General features: G+C 44.8%; 2 protein-coding genes across 7 annotated transcripts; both read left to right on the top strand.

Annotated features, from left to right (window-relative positions):
• The first annotated feature begins 5,422 nt into the window (after positions 1-5,422).
• On the top strand, positions 5,423-8,788 carry LOC124475280 (macrophage mannose receptor 1-like). Of its 5 annotated transcripts, none has more exons than XM_047031757.1 (7): positions 5,423-5,551; positions 6,103-6,148; positions 6,253-6,639; positions 6,882-7,190; positions 7,860-7,907; positions 8,007-8,119; positions 8,376-8,788. In XM_047031757.1, exons 2-7 carry the CDS (start codon positions 6,112-6,114, stop codon positions 8,493-8,495), a joined length of 1,014 nt encoding a protein of 337 aa, XP_046887713.1. In that variant the 5' UTR covers positions 5,423-5,551; positions 6,103-6,111; the 3' UTR covers positions 8,496-8,788. The 5 variants fall into 5 exon arrangements, with proteins under 5 accessions (XP_046887713.1, XP_046887712.1, XP_046887711.1 ...); XM_047031756.1 differs by having other exon boundaries at positions 5,428-5,551; positions 6,108-6,148; positions 6,843-7,190; XM_047031755.1 differs by having other exon boundaries at positions 5,430-5,551; positions 6,843-7,190.
• A 3,039-nt stretch (positions 8,789-11,827) lies between these two features.
• gprc5c (G protein-coupled receptor, class C, group 5, member C) lies at positions 11,828-18,601 on the top strand. 2 transcript variants are annotated; one of them, XM_047031740.1, is made up of 5 exons: positions 11,829-12,167; positions 13,808-14,866; positions 16,327-16,427; positions 16,712-16,862; positions 17,596-18,601. In XM_047031740.1, exons 2-5 carry the CDS (start codon positions 13,879-13,881, stop codon positions 17,598-17,600), a joined length of 1,245 nt encoding a protein of 414 aa, XP_046887696.1. In that variant the 5' UTR covers positions 11,829-12,167; positions 13,808-13,878; the 3' UTR covers positions 17,601-18,601. The 2 variants fall into 2 exon arrangements, with proteins under 2 accessions (XP_046887697.1, XP_046887696.1); XM_047031741.1 differs by lacking the exon at positions 16,712-16,862 and having other exon boundaries at positions 11,828-12,167.
• The last annotated feature ends 2,000 nt before the right edge of the window (positions 18,602-20,601 follow it).

The following is a 20,601-nucleotide window of genomic DNA, read 5'->3' as shown; positions in this document are numbered from 1 at the left end:
ATGGGTAAGACTGCCGACCTGACTGCTGTCCAGAAGGCCATCATTGACACCCTCAAGCAAGAGGGTAAGACACAGAAAGACATTTCTGAACAAATAGGCTGTTCCCAGAGTGCTGTATCAAGGCACCTCAGTGGGAAGTCTGTGGGAAGGAAAAAGTGTGGAAAAAAACGCTGCACAACGAGAAGAGGTGACCGGACCCTGAGGAAGATTGTGGAGAAGGACCGATTCCAGACCTTGGGGGACCTGCGGAAGCAGTGGACTGAGTCTGGAGTAGAAACATCCAGAGCCACCGTGCACAGGCGTGTGCAGGAAATGGGCTACAGGTGCCGCATTCCCCAGGTCAAGCCACTTTTGAACCAGAAACAGCGGCAGAAGCGCCTGACCTGGGCTACAGAGAAGCAGCACTGGACTGTTGCTCAGTGGTCCAAAGTACTTTTTTTGGATGAAAGCAAATGTTGCATATCATTCGGAAATCAAGGTGCCAGAGTCTGGAGGAAGACTGGGGAGAAGGAAATGCCAAAATGCCTGAAGTCCAGTGTCAAGTACCCACAGTCAGTGATGGTCTGGGGTGCCATGTCAGCTGCTGGTGTTGGTCCACTGTGTTTTATCAAGGGCAGGGTCAATGCAGCTAGCTATCAGGAGATTTTGGAGCACTTCATGCTTCCATCTGCTGAAAAGCTTTATGGAGATGAAGATTTCATTTTTCAGCACGACCTGGCACCTGCTCACAGTGCCAAAACCACTGGTAAATGGTTTACTGACCATGGTATTACTGTGCTCAATTGGCCTGCCAACTCTCCTGACCTGAACCCCATAGAGAATCTGTGGGATATTGTGAAGAGAAAGTTGAGAGACGCAAGACCCAACACTCTGGCTGAGCTTAAGGCCGCTATCGAAGCATCCTGGGCCTCCATAACACCTCAGCAGTGCCACAGGCTGATTGCCTCCATGCCACGCCGCATTGAAGCAGTCATTTCTGCAAAAGGATTCCCGACCAAGTATTGAGTGCATAACTGAACATATTTATTTGAAGGTTGACTTTTTTTGTATTAAAAACACTTCTTTTATTGGTCGGATGAAATATGCAAATTTTTTGAGATAGGAATTTGGGGTTTTCATGAGCTGTATGCCAAAATCATCAGTATTAAAACAATAAAAGACCTGAAATATTTCAGTTGGTGTGCAATGAATCTAAAATATATGAAAGTTTAATTTTGATCATTACATTATGGAAAATAATGAACTTTATCACAATATGCTAATTTCTTGAGAAGGACCTGTATACCTGTTGCGACATGGTGGTTAAGGTAACCTTTATGTTAAGTGTTGCTGAGAGAGAGACACAGAGAGAGAGAGAGAGAGAGAGAGAGAGAGAGAGAGAGAGAGAGAGAGAGAGAGAGAGAGAGAGAGAGAGAGAGAGAGAGAGAGAGGTAGAGGAGGGGAGATGTTGCTGGGGGTATGAAACTGTTTGTATTAATATTGTTGACAGTCAAAATGATACCTATGTCATGAAAGTGGTCAACGGTCAGGCCTCGATGATACCACTAATCCCCTAGTCAAAGCTCTCATACAGCAGGGGTCCCCAAACTTTTTTCTGCGAGGGCCAGATCATTTTTGCTTTCTTTAATTTGGGGCCCGGTCGGTCTGTAACAGAACATTACATGGGCCGGTGTTGGGAGTAGGGAGAGGCCATAAAAGATGTCTGTGTTGGGTGAATCATGTGGTCAAGCTTACAGGGGTCAAAAAGGCACACACACTCACACACTCAAACACGCACGCACACACGCGCACCAGGTCTACGTAAGGAGCCAATGAAGAAGAGCCATGGAACATTTGCATGCCTTTGTCTTAACCAATGACTGTAAAGAGTGGGGCTGCTTAAATAGCTAGCTAGCACAACATGCTAGCAGACAAACTTTTGGCAAAAGTTAAAATTGTTTACCGACTGGCTGTGCAATGCTTGATAGATTAATATTTCTAACAGCCGGAGTGACTTCCAGTATTATTGTGCAGATATTACAGTTTTTCACAATTGCTAAAACACTAAACCCCATTCTCTGAATCAAATGTTCAGTGAACTAAACCAATGTTTCAAATCAGACACTCTTTTTTGCAAAACTCTAAACACATTCTCATTCACTAAACAAATTTTGCACTGTGATGCACTTGTGCTGCAAAATGTTAAACACAGGCGGCAAACAGTAAACACAACTACAACACAGTTGTCATCTGTAAAACACAACGACTCAAAATTGTTCACACTCTTTACTAATGCTGGTTTGGGATAATGTCAGCTTTCACCGTGGTGTCCGTGTACTAGAACAGTTCAACATCAACCAGCATTTTTTACTGTAAATGTTTGCCTTCCACCATACAGCGCTTTTCTCAACCCAATTGAAGAATTTTTCTCTGCATGGCGGTAGAAGGTCTATGACTGAAACCAATATACCAGGGTAAATTTCCTACAGGCAATGGAGTTGGCCTGTGGTAACATAGGTGTGGAGTGTTTTCTCGGCTGGATCCAGCACACCAGAGGGTTTTTTCTTTGTTCTTTGTTGACAGTACTAAGTTGTGAGGGTTACTATAATACTTTCAAATCGAATCAATTTTACAGTATTTGTATAGGCCTTTTTACAAGCAGTGTCACAGAGGGCTTCACATACGCCCATAAAACTGCCCCTCAGCCAACCTCGAGCTTCAAGGATGACAATGAAAAACTCCCAGAAAAACTCACTCGAGGAGAAAATATTTACAGAAACCTTAGGATGAGCAATTCAATGAGGGATCCCCTCCTCCAGAGACGGTTAGTGAAAAGAGAGGTGCAGAACACAGGCTGAACATAGTCATACATCAGGAAAGTGTCAATGGGCGTTGAAACACCTAAATCCAGTGTTTCAAAATCCCAAATCCATTTTCTTTATTGCTACAGTAAATTAATTTACTGTGTAAACATAAGCAAATTCTTCTTTACATGTAACTACATGCCCTGGATGCTGTGTTCTCAATATTTTTGTGTTGTGTCTAATGATTGCTCCATAGTGTTTATATATTGATTGGTTGTGTTTATGATCTGAAAGCATAGTTTGATTTTGAGCACAGGTTACATGGTTTAGGAGCGAGTGTTTGATTTTGCCAGAAGAGTCAGAGGTTTTGGAAATTGAGTTTGAATATTTGGTTTTGTGTTTACAGTTTGGAGAAAATGGTGAACTGTTTCAAGAAATGTGTTTTAGCAATCGTGAAAAACTGTAAATGTATTTATTATGCTTTATATATCAAGGGATAAATAGCCTATTAAAAGAGCATTATTACTATCGAATATTACTTTCATATTAATTGCTATTGAAATCAAAACATTTACTAACGTATGCATATTAATCAGTGTGAACTTGTTGTTATACAACAACAAAAATGTCTGGCATTGTTCAGAGGGCCGGTCCAAATGCGGGGGCGGGCCATATTCGGCCTGTGGGCCGTAGTTTGGGGACCCCTTTTCTAATAGGTGCATACAGATGACGTCGGTGAGATAATGCTAGTGACTGAAGGAGAAAGAGACACACACACAGAGAGAGAGAGAGAGAGAGAGAGAGAGAGAGAGAGAGAGAGAGAGAGAGAGAGAGAGAGAGAGAGAGAGAGAGAGAGGAGAGAGAGAGAGAGAGAGAGAGAGAAAAAGAGAGAGGGAGAGACAAGGATGGAGTATAAAGACAGAGAAAGGAGACACAGGTGAGGTGTGGTCTCAGCTCTGTGTCTCATTAGCTCTCTTCAGTCAGGCCTGTGTGTTAATCAAAGCTCCGGTGCCAAGGCAGCAAACACAGGGGCCGTTCATTCCTACTACTACACACACACACACACACACACACACACACACACACACACACTCACTCACACACACACACACACACGGCCTGTCTGGTGCTGGCCTCAGCTCTGTGAGGGATGTATGAGAAGACAACATGTCTTTGTCTGGAACACACAAACATAGTCATGCAAAGATGTGGGAGAGAGACAGAGAAAGAGAAAGAAAACAAAACATAAGCACCTAAATAAAGACTGCATGCCTTTTCTGTATGTCTGCTTTGCATCGTTTGCTTACATAAGCCATGTAAGGGATGTTGCAAATGAGGTAGAGGTTGTTTAGAGGTTGTTTAGCACGCTCCTTTGCTGAAGGGCCCTGTGTGACTGAAGGGATCTGTTATAACCACAGATAACAAGGAAATCCTCTTTGTTTTCACATGAAATGTTCCTAACCAGGAAGGTCAGTGATTTGCCTACCACCTCAGCCCAGTTGGTAAACAACAGTCTGAGCCCTGAGGCATGAATGTCAGGGACATGACCTGGTGTAGGGTCAGAGGTACAGGTGACCAGGGTGGTGATACAGGTCAGGAGATATGACCAGGTGTAGGGTCAGAGGTACAGGTGACCAGGGTGGTGATACAGGTCAGGGACATGACCTGGTGTAGGGTCTGAGGTACAGGTGACCAGGGTGGTGATGGAGGTCAGGACACATGACCTGGTTCTATGAAGACTGAGATCCATGGATCCCAACTGAATGTCTCTCCCCAGCCCCCAGCTGGAGTGCTGCCCAGGGTGTCTGAGGGTGTGACCCTGGCAGGTGAAGGACTGATCCGGCAGAGCCTGTGTCCTGTGCTGCTCCTCTACAGTCAGAGTTAGACCTGACCTCAGAGGGGGAGTATTTTAGTCAAGACAATCACATATTAGATTTGAGCATTTATTGTTACATGACATGGACATGTAGATTTACTTTGGCGGAGTGGATGATCTAAGGGAAGCACTCCCTGCCTCCTCGATGCAACACATACATACATGACATATGAGGCAGGGAGCAATAGAGATATAACCCCCCTGTTGGATAGATACACAGACAGCATGGGGGAGAAGGGGATAGTGGAGGGTGGCAGCAGCACTGATCATACAACGACCGGGGTGAGTGTGTGCATATCCGCGCGTCTTTTAAAGACGCCTTATCGGATGTGGCCCAATGGATATGCGCTGCTACATGGGTGTGGTAGTGGGAGGAGTAAGGAAGGTGGAGTAAGACACCTTACGTCCCCGATCACTGACTGACGCGCGCTGCCCGATTGCCCTGCCAGAACTAGCTGCGCTTATGTGGGGGTCAAAAAACCTGCTCATTTAGAGAAACACTTTGTTCCTTTAGAAGACACTTTTATCCATAGAGACGAACACAGGGATTTGAACCTGCGATCTCTGAATCACCACTCAGGGGAGTCCCTGTTCAGGGCACTGGCAGGGGATGGGGTGTCTGTGGATGGAAGGAGAGAAGAGAGAAGAGAGACTGGCCCTGTCAGAACAACTATGTTGTTGATTATTTTTAGATGAATGACCTTTTGTGTCCAGGTGTGTTGAGGGTGTTCCCCTGCATGAATAACAAGTACTGTCCCTGATACTCTGGACAGGACAACATGTTTTACATGGTTCTTCAGGAAATAGAGCAAAACAAAAACAGCCTGAGTGAAAGTTAGTCGTCTCAGTCTGCTGTGAACACCACAACGCTCACGTCCCTCTCTCTCCTCAGGTAAGGTGCATTTACCTTCCTCTATTATCATCTGTGCATTCCTCACATATCTGCTCCTTTATCACCGTAGATGTATCATTTACAGTACAGGGAAGATTTATTTTGTGGGACCAGAATTTTATAAATACATCCACACTTAAAATAGTAATTCAATGAATCCTAAATGTGTATCAGTTGAGTGATACAGTGTTGAACAAATATATGTCTTTTTGAATTTCCTTCATCATTTCATAGTGATGGTGAGAGACACGAAATGTAGTGAGAGAGAGGGGGGGGGTGATATGTAGCAGAGGTCTGGACTCAAACCCAGGCAGCTGGGTGAGGCCTTAGCCTACGTGATGCTCACACTTGGTGAGACACTGGGGTTCATCACAAAACTACTAAATATTGATGTTGTTGTTGTGTGAATGTGTATCAATGTGTCTGTTTATCTCTCTGTGTATGTGTACCTCTGTGTATGTGTGTGTGTGTGTTTCTGTGTGTGTGTCTGTGTTTGTGTCTAAACGTCTCTGTGTGTATCTATGTGTCTGTCTGTATCTGTGTGTGTGTAGATCAGAGCCATGCAGTGCAGAGTCTCATCTGTTGCCCTGCTCCTTGGTAAGAGTCTTTCAAGTCATCAGTCTAGTCAACACACTTCCTACAACCTTCCAGCCTCTCCAGCTCAGGACAAACTCAGTAATGAGATGATTATGTGTTTGCAGAGTTCTGGGTGCTCTCTGCCTGTGCACTACATCAGTATCATCTGGTCAATATGAATCTGAATTGGACTGCTGCCCAGAGCTACTGTAGAGAGCACTATGTTGACCTGGCGACCTTAGACAGCATGGAGGACATGCAGAACATGTTGAACCAGACAGGTCTTGTCAATGATCATTTTTGGAAGGGACTGACTAGAGACAGTGTCAGCAGCTGGAAGTGGTCTCTTTCAGGCAGTCAGTTCTACAGAGAAGGAGAGACGGAGTACAGGAACTGGGCCCAGCCAGAGCCAATCACAGGCCAGCCCTGCGCTGCACTGGTCAGCAATGAAACAGGAGTATGGAGAGACTATGCATGTACAAATACTTACTCTTTTGTCTGTTCTAACAGTGGTGAGTTAGTATTTTCTATTCCTAACAACACATTTTTCAGTTATTAGATGCATGTTTGCTTGCTATGGCCTTCTAGAGGAAATAACTGATGCAGAAAAACATTTTAGTTTTATAGGCGGAGGGTTGATTTTTTTTCATGAGAAAATATGTTGGTAACATTTTTAAAAACATGAATAGATAATATTAATGATGGATACTCTTAGGTAAGGATCCTGGCAAACCAAACTACATCCTGGTTCTAGGACCAAGAACTTGGAGAGACGCTCAGCTCTACTGCAGACAGAGTTACACAGACCTGGCCAGCATCAGGAACCAGGCTGAAAACATTGAGATACAGCAACTTGTTCTGGGAGAGAATTCATCTGCCATCGTCTGGATCGGTCTGTTCAAAGACGACTGGAAGTGGTCAGACGGGTCTACCTCCTCCTTCAGATACTGGAGGAATGGCCATCCAGGCTCTAGCTATGACTGTGTCTTAACACATACACATGTGTCATGGCAGTGGACTCCTGAACCTTGTTCTTCATCCTTCTATTTAATTTGCCACAATGGTGAGTGAGACTTGGCAGCTGCCAGTGTGGTTTGAACGTGTCAGTGGTGTATTGTAGGTGATGAGCAGGCGTATACTAACAAGGGTTTCCTGTATGTCCTCTATTAAAGAGCAGTGATACATGGTGGGGGACTTGGCAGAGTGACAGTATGCCCTCTACTTCATACTAGACCACACCACTGAAATGGGGGTTTCACTACAGCATGAAAGCTTGCAGGGTGTTTGTAGGAGATCACATGTAGTTAATAAACCTGCTCGCCAAATAGGATGGAATAGTAAATTAGTAAATGTTAAATGGTAAATGGACTGCATTTATATAGCGCTTTTCTACCTTAGCGGCACTCAAAGCGCTTAACAATGTTTGCCTCTCATTCACCCATTCATACTCACACTCACACATATCGACGGCAGCGAGCTACCATGCAAGGCGCCGGCCTGCCCATCGGGAGCAACTTAATAGTAAATTATTACACAACAACCAACTTGATCAAATTACAAACAAATACAATTAATTTTGTTTGCGCAGAAAAGCATTACAAGTTGCATTGACTCTTAGAAGGAATCTTGTCAACCCTGCGTTACATGTCACTGTATTTAATAGTCTAATCTTGAGTAATGTACTGTACTGCCCAACTGTGTTTTAACGGCTCATTTCTCATTCTCACCCCAGGGAGCATCACAAACACGACCATACTGAGCACTCTTGGTACAACAACAGGTAGTGTTATATCTTGATAGAGCCCTTTTTACTTGAGAAACTGTAATGTACCACTTCATTATAAAGTCTGCCTCCTAATTCTTACCTTCCCACACTTAGGGAGCACCACTAAGACTCCTACTAAGGTGATGCTGGTGGGGAGAGTGGACCTGGTTCCTAATTCACCTTCAGACTTAGAGGATCCTGCCATGTTGGACTCCATCTTGCAGCAAGTAAGTGTCTCCCTGTGTGAGGAAAGGCAGTCCTCTGACTGTACATGATGTGTAGTCAAAGTCTCAGTCATTACAGACAACCAGCAGTTACACCCTAGGACCATGTAAGGATTGTTATTGCAGTAAGAATACCCTTTACAGATGTAGCTGACAGTGACAGGTTGGTGAAACACACATACTGATCCAAGACTAGTTCAGTGTTCTACAATACACCCCATAATGTGGTGTAACCATGACAGTGTGACTGTGCCCCCAGATGAAGGCAGCTGGGAGGATCCCAGAGCACAGCACGCTGAGATGGAAGAAGCAGAAGGATGGGAAGGTTTTCCACAAGAAGGAGGAGGAGGAGGGAGGAAGAGGAGACACGTGTCATTAACAAGTCACAGCTACTAAATGTTGTTAACTGTCTCTTGTATCTCTGAGAGTACTGATGATGTCAATGACATTTCTGTAACTAGCAGATGATGTCCTTATCACAGCATACAGTTTATTTTTTCTTATTAATCAGGTGGTGGGTAACATGAAATGAAGTAAAGCCTACTGATCTTGTGGCCTTGTCTCATCATGTATATATAACAGATACAGCTACATGTTTCAATACCTTGTAATCAATCATAGAAAATCACATAGATGTTCTTTATCTGTGAGTAAAATGTCTAAGATTGTGCTAAAAAAAGGTTTGAGTATTTGATCATTTAAATTGTGATCGCTCATCAATAAGTACTATAGAAGTGTAGCGTGGTTTGCACGGTTAAGATAAGCAATACTTAGTTTATAATAAAGTATAGTAGTTCTTGGGGGCACCACCTCTGATTTGTGAAACGGACAGAGGAAACCTTATTTAATAATATTGAATAATAGCACTCGTAATAATCAGTCTAATCTTAAGTAGGGAATTCTATGAAAGTAGAGCAGATCATATAACGTGAGAGATACGCGAGTATTATACACAATGATTTATTTAAGAGAATGTAATTATAGTGAACACATACCAGATAAGTTATGGGTTAGTTGGGCTAAAGCAGTACAGTAGGCCTAAATTCTAATGAGTGTGCAATACACAATGGCTGCGTAGAGCGCGTGTGGAGGGGGAGGGGAGAGAGAGAGTGAGGAAGAGGTACAGAGGAAGAGGCTTCTATAGTAACAATGGAAGATCAATGGCAACTGACCTAACGATGGTCAAGTTAAATCATTTGTAAAATACAATCAAACATCAACAATTCAATCACAACATGCCAATATGTCACAAGTAAGAAATATTGCAAATCGCAGTTACTTTTGTCGGTTTGAAGAACGGAGTCAATGGTTCGTTATGTCCAACGAATAGGAAACGGAATCTCTCGTCAAAGTTCCGGGCGCAAAGTGAATGTGCAGGTTATGAGGTAAAGGTTAGAGAATGTCGCGAACACCTCAAGTTGATCCTACGAACAAGCGGGGGTGATTGTACGTTTGGGGGTTTTATACTCCAAAGAACAGGGGGTCATCCGTGTGAAGGTGACCTCTCTCATTGGTCAGTTACTTCCACCTGGGCGTCGTCTTGAGATCTGCCCAGAGGTGTGAAGTGGCTAATAGTTTAAGTTCCATTATCTAAAATGTCCATGAAATGCTTAAACTTCAGAATGAACAATACAACGTTCATAACTGGTTTTGTTAGTATGATACAATTATTTTGATATCAAGATTGACTGATTTAACTATATCTGAAGGGGAGTTATAATCAAACATCAATTAAACACGTTCTAGGTAAATGAGAAAAACACACATTATAACACATCGACTACTGTCATTGAATTAGTGTCCATGAGCCATGTAGTCCTTGAGAAATATGTTTGTAAATCCACGAAAGAAAGTTCTCCCTTATACTCCATTGTCTGATACTGTGTGACCATGTGGTCTCTGTTCCTGACCCCATGCTGGGTCAGGGCTTTGAAGCATCTACTTCTGGGAGATAAGGACAAAGGGGGAAGGACCCTTCCCCCTTTTCGGGGGTAGGAGAAAGGTGTGGATGGTACCAAGCTTTGTCTGATGACTCTCTGCTACAGAAGTTAGAGCTTTTTTATCTTTCATGTGTAATTATAACCCCTTTGTAATGCGACAGTTAAAAACTAGGCTTTCTCAATATTTTTTCTCAACAAACATCCTTTGTTTGTTGTATCCTTAAATCCCGTGGTACATTAATTTATAGTCTGATGACTGAGAAAATGATGTCAATTTCTTTGCTTCTGGAGGTAAATTTGTAACTTGTTGATTATGAATATGGTTAGGATTATAGTATCAAATATTGACACTGAACAGAAATGATTTGCATGGTTCTCTGGAGGTAGCATGAGGTACAGTCATCAACAACATCAACCATCCCAGTCTGCTGTGAACGTCACAACACTCACGTCTCTCCTCAGGTATGGTGCACTACTCAGACACACATTGCTCCTTTTCATACTATAAGTCTTAGATGTGTATAGTCTTTTCAAAAGCAGATATCCCAACTCTTGCCGAAGTTTTCACCTCCCTGAAATGTATTCAAACTACGGAAGCACCACGGAATTGGGACTTCAGGAGAGAGGTCATACCCAAACCCAATTGGCTCACAGAACTAGGGGTCTTAAGTGGGAGGTCATTCTCAATCCCCATGGGTCCTCAGTCTAGGGCCTGGGGAGATAGGTCTGTTGTTGGACCCTTCTTGAAAATGGGCCAGGTCAACACCTAAACCACTGAATCAGTTGAAGGCTATGGAGCACCACACCACTGAAGTAAATAACAATGACACTTAACGCTACATGAAAACATTTAAAACGAATTATATTACTGTAAAGTTACCAAGTGATAACAATAAATATTGTAGGCTACCAATTGCTGTGGTCAGTCATTTAAATGCAGTTACAGATCACAGAAAAAAGCGGAGTAGGATATCACATAGCCTCTGCCTACAGCTGGAAAAGGCGTAGATTCATATTGACACATTCATGTTTCCTCAGACAGCAACTGACCCCGAGCCTCCCCATTATCACAAGCAGAGAGGGTGTTCAGCCTCGCACATACAAACTCCATCTCTACTACTGAGACACGAAGACTGAGGGTAAATGTGAAATAGCGACCTAACCTGTGGAGATTGTTACGTGCACGTGCACCAAGCCCGTATAACGTGTGTATGCTGCCACCTTGTGTTGGACAAAATAATTACATTTTAGAAAACCTGCCACCAGGTGTCTCACCAATAGACAGTATATAGTTTCAAATTCCAATTTCAAGTCTTTATTGTCAGGTGCACAGAACAACACAAGGTCAGACTGCGTACTGAAATTCTTGGGACAAGACAACGCAAGCAACCTAGCATAACATAACATATAAGTACTAGGAACATAGATTACATCTATGATAAACTCAAATAAAATAGAATAAAATAAAAATAGAATAATAAACATCTTAATATATTTTTTAAAGTATGCAATATAGGCTACAATATGCTCGATCTCTAATACACATAATGACCTATACTAACCTTATAGACCTATACTAACCTAAAACAAAACCTATACTGACCTAAAACAAGAACTATATTTTTGTTTTGGAAAAAGTTTATAATTTCCCCGTGTGTGTGTGTGTGTGTCCGTGCATGTGAAACACAGAGAGAGAGAGAGAGAGAGAGAGAGAGAGAGAGAGAGAGAGAGAGAGAGAGAGAGAGAGAGAGAGAGAGAGAGAGAGAGAGAGAGAGAGAGAGAGAGAGAGAGAGAGAGAGAGAGAGAAAGGTAGGGGCAATGACCATTTATTCTAGCTACAATTGCTCCAAGCCGCTGCTAAGAGTACTTGGTAAAACTTAAAAGAAGATTGAGTCTTTAGGAAGTCAACAAAAGTTTCAGTAGCCAACTTGAAATCGTATGTTTTGGAAACGGTGTAAAAGGACACCTTTTAACAGCTTCACCAGCGTGGCTGTGGCAAACCATATGCTGAACAGCTTTTAATCGCGTCTCTGTTTGAAACAGGGGATAAGAGAGCGTGAGTAGAAGACAATACCTGAAAAAGGAGCCATACACGCACATTAACCACCCAGGTAAAATGTCTTATGCATGTTCATTTTCTAAAATAGGCTCAAGTATTAGGCTATAAAGTCTATGATGTGCTTTGCTAGTAAACGAATGCTATAGCATAGCCATAGGCTAGCCTACAGTAGCCTATATAACATTTTCAGTTTTCAATTAAATTTTACTCGTTTTATTTTCTAAATGTCATTTTAATATGAATTAGTAGGCTTATTTTGTATTAGGCATTGGAGTTTACCAGCTGCCGGGCACCTGCTCTGTTATCTCCGTCGTAACTCCTTCCCCAAAATTGTGTTTGCGTGTTTTCTAAAAGTTGTGTGAAAGCAACCATACGTTTGAGAATTTGATGCTAGTCTGTGAGATGGTTGCTTCCACGAAAATATCTCAAGTTGCTTTCTCGAAAACTTAATCTCGACTCCACATATCCTCAATTTACTAGCGTTAGTCATTATTAAATGTAGTGAAATTAATAGCCGTAACATTTCCTATAAGACAAGACATTTCGACAACGTAGTTTTTTGTGAGGTGAATAGTTAAGGTTGGGTAAAATGTATTCATTTGCATGTGCCTGACTTCACTCTCCCTGAACACAGACCCCGTAGTCAATGTGACCAGTGACCATGTAGTGGGCCAAGCGCATGTTTTGTTCATCAGGAAGAACTAAAACTCAATAGCAGCGACTGGCTGCCCTCACTTAACAAGCAATTGACTCCTAGCCACGCAGCATCAGATCACATAATTAGCGGATTTGTAGCGCAAATTATATTACAAGAGCCTAATTACATTTTAAACGCATCAAATAAAGTAGCATGTCTGTCATGAAGTTAAGTAGCTGCCCCGAGACAGAGACAACGAGCATCCGCCGCCTCCACCGGTCCCCGGAAGACGCTCGTCTTCAACTCAGCGTAATGTGGGCCAACAAGGGCACAAACGAACAGTCTGGCACAGCATAAACAGAACAAACGTCTGGGACTATACGGTCGCCATTAAAAAGCTTGGCTCTGTTAGGAATGGAAGAAACGTTGTTAAGAGAAGCTGGTGTTAACTCTTAAAGTTAAACTTCTAAAGTTGAAGCTCAAACATGGGTATGATTTTATTTCGAAAAAACAAAACGGGGGTTTGGGTGAATGAATAATAATATAAGGTTAAGGATCGATTTGCACATATCCTCAACAATTATCAAGTTGACGTCACCAGATGACGTCACGTAAGGGTGCAATTTTTTGACCCTCACCTTTGTTTATTCAAGTTTCGTCTCTATTCAAAGAGTCAATATTTGTCTTCAGGTATCATAAATGATTTACAGAGGAGCCTTGGTCTGGAAAGTTTCGAAATTCCTCCGCTTTTAGTGTCCTCTAACATGCTTATTCACTATCAAAGTGTGTTAAACAAAGAGTGTTAAACACATAATTGGAAATACCTTCACTTCTCTTTGTATGATTTGTTTTCTAATGTGAGCAAATAGGTGTTGCGTCACATCAGTGGCTGGATCTGTGTCCTCCTGACTCATGTTTACCAGACTGGGTGTATCAGGAGTCTTAACAGCCTGACGCGATTCTCACCTCACCTTCTTAAGACGCCCTCCTCCTCTAACCTCTTCCACTCTCTCCCTCCTCCTCCACTCTCTCCTCCTCCTTCTCAATGTGAACAGGTGCTGCTGCAGCCCACTAGCCCGCGCAGCCAAGACTCCCCAACAGCTTCCCTCTTCCGACCGTGGTCACCATGGCTACCACGGCCCCTCCCCAGGGATGTGGTATCGGCGTGAGCTCCCTCTACTACAACCTGTGTGACCTGGGGTCAGCGTGGGGTATCGTGCTGGAGTCGTTGGCCGGGGCGGGCGTGGTGGCTTCCTTCGTGGTCCTGGTGGTGGTTCTGGCCAGCCTGCCCTTTGTGACGGACAAGAACCGCAAGAACTCTGTGGGGCTCCTGGTGGGCTTCCTAGTTTGCACCCTGGGCCTGTTCGGGCTCACCTTCGCCTTCATCGTGGGGAAGAACTTCTCCACCTGTGCCTCCCGGAGGTTCCTGTTTGGGGTGCTGTTCGCCGGCTGCTTCTCCTGTCTGCTGATGCAGTGTGTCCGGTTGAACCTCCTGGCCAGGCGGGGTCAGGGGCCCCGGGGCTGGGCGCTGTGTCTGGGGGCGCTGGGGCTGTGGTTGGTGGAGGTGGTCATCAACACCGAGTGGCTGATCATCACCGTGGTGCGCTACCCGCTGCCTCCCCTCAACGCCACGGCCGCGCTCGGCGTCGGCACGGACACCCCGTGTAACATCGCCAACGTGGACTTTGTCATGGCGCTCATCTACGTGCTGAACCTGCTGCTGGCCGTGGTGGTGGCGGCCGTGCCCGCCCTGACGGGGAAGCACAAGCAGTGGCGCCAGGCGGGCGCCTTCATCCTGCTCACCGGCCTGCTGTCGGTGGCCATCTGGGTGGCCTGGATCGTCATGTTCGTCTACGGCAACGGGAAGAAGGGGGGCCCCACGTGGGACGACCCCACCCTGGCCATCGCCCTGGTGGCCAACGCCTGGGTGTTCCTCATCCTGTACAGCATCCCCGAGCTGTGCTCCCTCACCCGGGAGGAGGAGGGCCAGCCGGGCTTCGGAGAGGACCTGTACCCCAGCCGAGGAGTGGGCTACGAGACCATCCTGAAGGAGCACAGCGGACAGAACATGTTCATGGAAAACAAGGCTTTCTCCATGGACGAGCCCAACTCAGGTGTGTACACACGCACAAACACGCACGCCGACCAATTTTGTGATCGCCGAGTAATCATAAAGAGATCATTAATGGGTCTCCCTAAACAGCAAGGTGTTTTGACTTGCTGAAACATCCCACACAGACATCTATCACGCCTAACAACACCTTGTTCATTAGAAGGGCCACTGGGGCTTGCTGCATTGCACATGAGGAACGTTGAATGCTAATGACTGGGAACAACTCTCATGTGTGGCTCTGACCTTGTTTGATAGTTCTGCTTTGATAAATCAGCCTCTTTAGTTCAGAAATATGACCTTCACATCTTAATGCGACAAAACACCCAGATCCGGTTGAGTGGCCAACAGTAAACACAGGTTCCTGGAATCAGTGAGAAAGAGCAGAGGACACACAGTTCAAGACCTGTGAGACGGTTCTACGTTTTCCAAATCGACGTGCTAACCCCCACTGAATTTGATATGCTGATGTTTTGATCTGGTTGGCGGCTGGTATCAGATCCAGAGGTCCCAGACAGGACAGGCTGTACCTGCACTTCCCCCACGCCAGTCTGGCCTGTTCACCGCTGGCGCAGTGGGAGTGAGAACCATGAGACTGGCACCCTGTTGGCTTCATGCCCCAACACCCCACGGATCACTTCCTGATCTACAGTTAAATGAGCTCCTCTCTCTCTCACAGTCGCACAACTATCGATTCCATATGAATTTGACTACTCGTTTTTCATGTGCCATTAGGTTGTTTAAACTGGATATAATATCTTATAAGATCCATCATTACTTTTATAACCTTGAGAAAAAAGGTCTGTATCGGGTAGCACCAGGAAATGCAAACCGACACTATGTTTGTAATGAACCCTTTAACTTTTTGTTAAATTGAGGATGTTAAACCAGATTTAGCATTTAAAAACTAAAACCATCCACCTCACATTTTCTCCCATACATTCCATTTCCATTCTCTGCAAATGATTCACAGGGAGATGTATTACTTGTGAGTTAATGAATGGCTAGTATAGACCAATAATCCTAACCAGAACAACACACACACAACCCTCTAATACATCACACACAGGCTGTGTTTGCGTTACCGTGTCACCGTGGTAACTGAGGCGTGGCAGCCAACTGTATCGTTGTTGGGAGGTATTTCACAGGGGCACCAGGCATTTCCACCTGTGGGAACAAAACAAACTCCCGGATTTATGTTTGTCTCAGGACACACAGTTGAGTACACAGACAGGATAATGTACCTCAGCATCTGTTGTTTATAAGGTTGTCACAGCAACCACGTAGATAGCGTTCGGTTGCCCACTTCTATTTTGGGCAAATGTTACGGGTTGTCAAAAGCAAACTTGGTTAATGTAAAGATGTAGGAAGATTAAGACACGTAAGCGCGCAGAAACGACAGCATGACCCGTGACTCTGTTTGGATATAAATATAAGGATGTGTGTTGTTGTTCCTCCTCCCAGGGAACAAGCCGGTTTCTCCGTACAGCGGGTACAGCGGGCAGCTACGCAGCTCAGTGTACCAGCCCACAGAGCTGGCCCTCATCAGCAAGGGAGGGGGGAATGTGAGTACTGACCTCGCCTGGTTACACACACACACAGTCACATACACACTGGCACATCTATTCTACACACTGACACCACACACTTGGATGCACACGCTCTCACACACACACACTAGAACACACACACACAGACACACATTACACCTATACTGGCACACACACTTGCTCACACACAGGGAGGGGGTTCTCTAAACAAGTGCAGAGGACCTTTTCGGGGGTTGTTGATACGCTAGTCTTGTTTAGTCCTGGGGGTGGTGCTAATCTTGTTGTTACCATGACGCCAGCCGCCGCAGACGGAGCTGTCGTATCACACGGTCATTCCCCGGGCCTCCACCACCTCCACCGCCTCCCCGGCCAGCAGCGGGGCCAGCACCCTCTCCCTCCACCCACGCCGGGCAGGGGGGCTCCAACACACACAGCCAAGCCACCAACAGCGTAGGTGGAGAACTGGCCCTGAAAACCATCCTGCCGCCTCCCCCCCGCCACCTCCACCTCTCCACTATCGTCTGAACGCCCTCCCTCCACCTCTCCACTATCGTCTGAACGCCCTCCCTCCACCACCTCCACCTCTCCACCTCTCCAATATCGTCTGAACGCCCTCCCCCCGCCACCTCCACCTCTCCACCTCTCCACTATCGTCTGAACGCCCTCCCTCCACCACCTCCACCTCTCCACCATCGTCTGAACGCCCTCCTTCCGCCCACGCGCTCCTTTCAAACTCTGCTGTAGCCATAGCAATTTTTTTTTCTTCTTTTCAACTGGTGGGTTGTGAATGGCCTCTTTGTGTGGGCCTTCACCTTGAGGAGAGGGTCTATCTCTCCCAGCCACCTGCCTCCTCCTGCTGCTGGACACTTCATACTGACTCTGCCTCTTCCACGCTCTCTCCCGCGTCCCTCTCTCCTTTTCTCCCCCGCCCCTCCCCCCCCCTTCTGTGTCTTTGTCTCGTGGTGAGATTGAGAGATGGACTCTTACATTTGTAGCAGCAAGTTTTGTCTTCTCGTACTTACTGCTTTGTTCTCGCTCTGTCATTCCGACCTCGGTGCTGCATTCAGCCTTTCTGCTGTTTAAACACATGCTTAGGCGGGATACGCTTTTAATGTTGTGGTGGATGGCAATAGTAGCATTGGTTACCCTAATCAAACAACATGACCTCTCTCATTCTCCTCAGGGTAACGGACTTCATAAGAAACCCCAGTGGTGAACAGAACCAATACTTCAATCAAGACTCCATTACCCAGTTTCCATTGCATCTGTTGACTGTTTGGCTGTTATCACGCCGGCCTTTTAGCTGGCTCTAAAGGCTCAAAGCCCAGACTCTGCAGGTAGAGGTTTGGATGTGCAAGCCATTCTCTATAGATGGACAATTCCTATCCATTTGTCTGTACAGACAGGACAGGACAGCCACATATTTGGAAGCCAGACCATGTTGTGATCCCCTAGCTTTGGGGTAGAACAATGCCTTAAGCCGAGGTCACCAGAACTGAGAGTGAGAACTCAGCTGAACACCACCAAACAGATGAGGTGGGATTACGCTGACATGGCAGAATGCTGGAAGATAATAGTGTCCCTGAGCATGGGGTGGACGTTGACAGACACACACATACCCATACACACACTAACACACACAAACAAGTTCATACCAGTCACTGAAGTGGACATGCTTTGGACAGCAGGGTCCTCCAAACGAAAGGAGCGACAGCTGGGATGGAATATACCACCTGCTCTAATCCCAGGGGTGGGTGAATGCTGGAACATTCCATGTCTGGATCCATTGACAAGTTACGTTAACCACAGAAATACCTCTCGAAACCAAAGTTTAAGAGTTAGTAGTTTAGTAGTTTGCACTTTCAAGATTGATAGACAGTTCTCAGCAGTGTCATAAATATATAGTGCTTGGCTTTTTGATATCACCGGGAGAGTTCACATAGCATATTTAGCCATGTAAATCCATGTACATTTGTTGTAAAGAACGTATTGCATTGTATAAAACATGTATGGTTATCTGGATCTGAATATTGAAAAAAAATATTCACAGCACATTCTTTCCAGACCTAATATTTAATCAGCCAATAAATTATGTTTTCAAATGACAAATTAATTTGTTGATTGAACATACCAACAGCTAATAATCTTTTCAATGTTTTGTTTTTTCGTAATAAAATAAATATTCACTGGTGAAATACCGTCCTTACGTAATATTTTCTGCAAATGAACAACTGTTTTGCAGGGCAGGTCGGGGACGCGCTGCTGAGAGTGTTATCTCAACGGACAATCTTGTGGGTGGAAAATTACTTCATGCTGTCTCCTTTACATAGGTCATTGTCATATTGAGCTGTGATAAGGCTGCCTAACTCCCACCTGGGAGACATCAGACACATCTAGAAGGTTCCAGGTCGAGGTTGTTTCAAGCCCGGATTACGCAACCCTGAGAGCACAGATCAAAAAGTATTTTGGTGGTTAGTGCGGTTAGCGGAGTCATGAAAAAAAATGACATGCAGTACATTGTGTACCGAAACCATGACATCCAAATTCAGTCGTGCTTATTTACATTGTTCCATTTCCTCGTTGCATCAATGCGATCACAGTGATGTGGTTCCAGACTCCAGGAAAAACTGAAATGTGTAAGGTCTTTTCCAACTTACTCTTGTGTTTCTTCCCTGTGACAACTGTCATTTGAACAGGACAAATATAAGCCCTGTACAGTAGTTCATCATCTTTAAACCCTAAAGTGTAATTAATCACCGTTGTTGCTATCTGTTATCATTCATCAGAGACATTCTCATTGCCACCAAGGTTATCAATAACCACCAAAGTTTATCATTTGTTTACATGGACACAATTATGAGGTTTTATTATCTGGCCACGCCTGCTAATGTCTGATATGACGACCTCAGTAGCTAGCACCAGCCTTCACTGAGCAATGATTCCAGGGCTGTCGAGGGCAGAGAAAGGTTAGCAGGTGTGACAGCTCAGAATGTGTGTGGCGCTAAAGTCCAGCAGCATATTTGCATCACATTCTATCAACGTTGGTGCATGGTTGAGGAAAAACTGAGCCATATAAAAATGTCCAAACATTTTCTATAACCCATCTAACATTAGGAAATCCAGCTCAGTCCATATCTGTTTTCATCCCCTTTCCTGAAAACACACACATTCACCACAAGAATGCTGTGACCCACGTCCGTCCCCTGAACCCCCCCCCACCTTCCTCTCTGGGGCTCAGGTTTCAGTGTGTACCCTGATACAGCAACCCCACCCCTGCTGCTGCACTGCTTCAGGGCGGATTCAGGAACACCCTGGGCAGCTCTGGTCAAGCAGCAGAGGAGTGATTTATACGTTTACCATCGGCACTCTGGCTGCCACTGGGCCTTAGTAACCTCCAGAAGGAGAGGCAGAGCCAAACACGGGAAGTTCCCTAAATGACCCCCTGGCTCTAATGTCGTAGATTGAAAGCTCAAATTTGGTTTCTTCTTAACCTCCCATATCGGAGGTGCGAGAGCAACAAAGGGGCATGGGAGACGTCGCTGCAGGCTGTCTCAGGAACAGATCGTACAGGTAATGTGATGAGCATCCTCTGAGGACTAAAACACAGACTGAACAAAGACACAGGTTTTGGAACCTGTGGTGTATGTTCTATTATGGGGACGGTGGAGAAAGAATTGAAGAGAGATCTATTATGTCATAGCAGGAAGAACAACAGGATGTCCCTGGCTCTTTGGGTTACAGCCAGAGATGGCAAAAAGACACACATCCTTCTTTCAAGTACAGATACTGTTTAAAAAGACTGGTTGAAGTTGAAGTACTGACTACACTTTTTCACTCAAGTTAGAGTAAAGAAGTGTGTAAACTTTTTTCAAAAGTAAAAAAAAAAAGGTTTGTCAAACTTCCCATATCCAAGGTGCGAGAGCAACAAAGGGCCATAAGAGACGTTGCTGCAGGCTGGTTCAGGAACAGATCGTACTGGTAATGTGATGAACATTCTCTGAGGACTAAAACAACTTTTTTCCAAACTTTTTCCCGATCTTTTTTTCAAAAGAAATGTCAACCCTTCGCCATCAGAAATTATGGAGTACAGTACTTATACCAGAAACATCTACTTATGTACAGTAACAAAGTATTTGTACTTAGTTACTTCCCATCTCTGGTAACAGCCAACATGTAACTCCTCAAACAT

Source organism: Hypomesus transpacificus, chromosome 13 (assembly GCF_021917145.1).
Source record: "Hypomesus transpacificus isolate Combined female chromosome 13, fHypTra1, whole genome shotgun sequence".
NCBI lineage: Eukaryota > Metazoa > Chordata > Actinopteri > Osmeriformes > Osmeridae > Hypomesus > Hypomesus transpacificus.
This window is presented reverse-complemented; position numbering and strand designations above follow the sequence as displayed.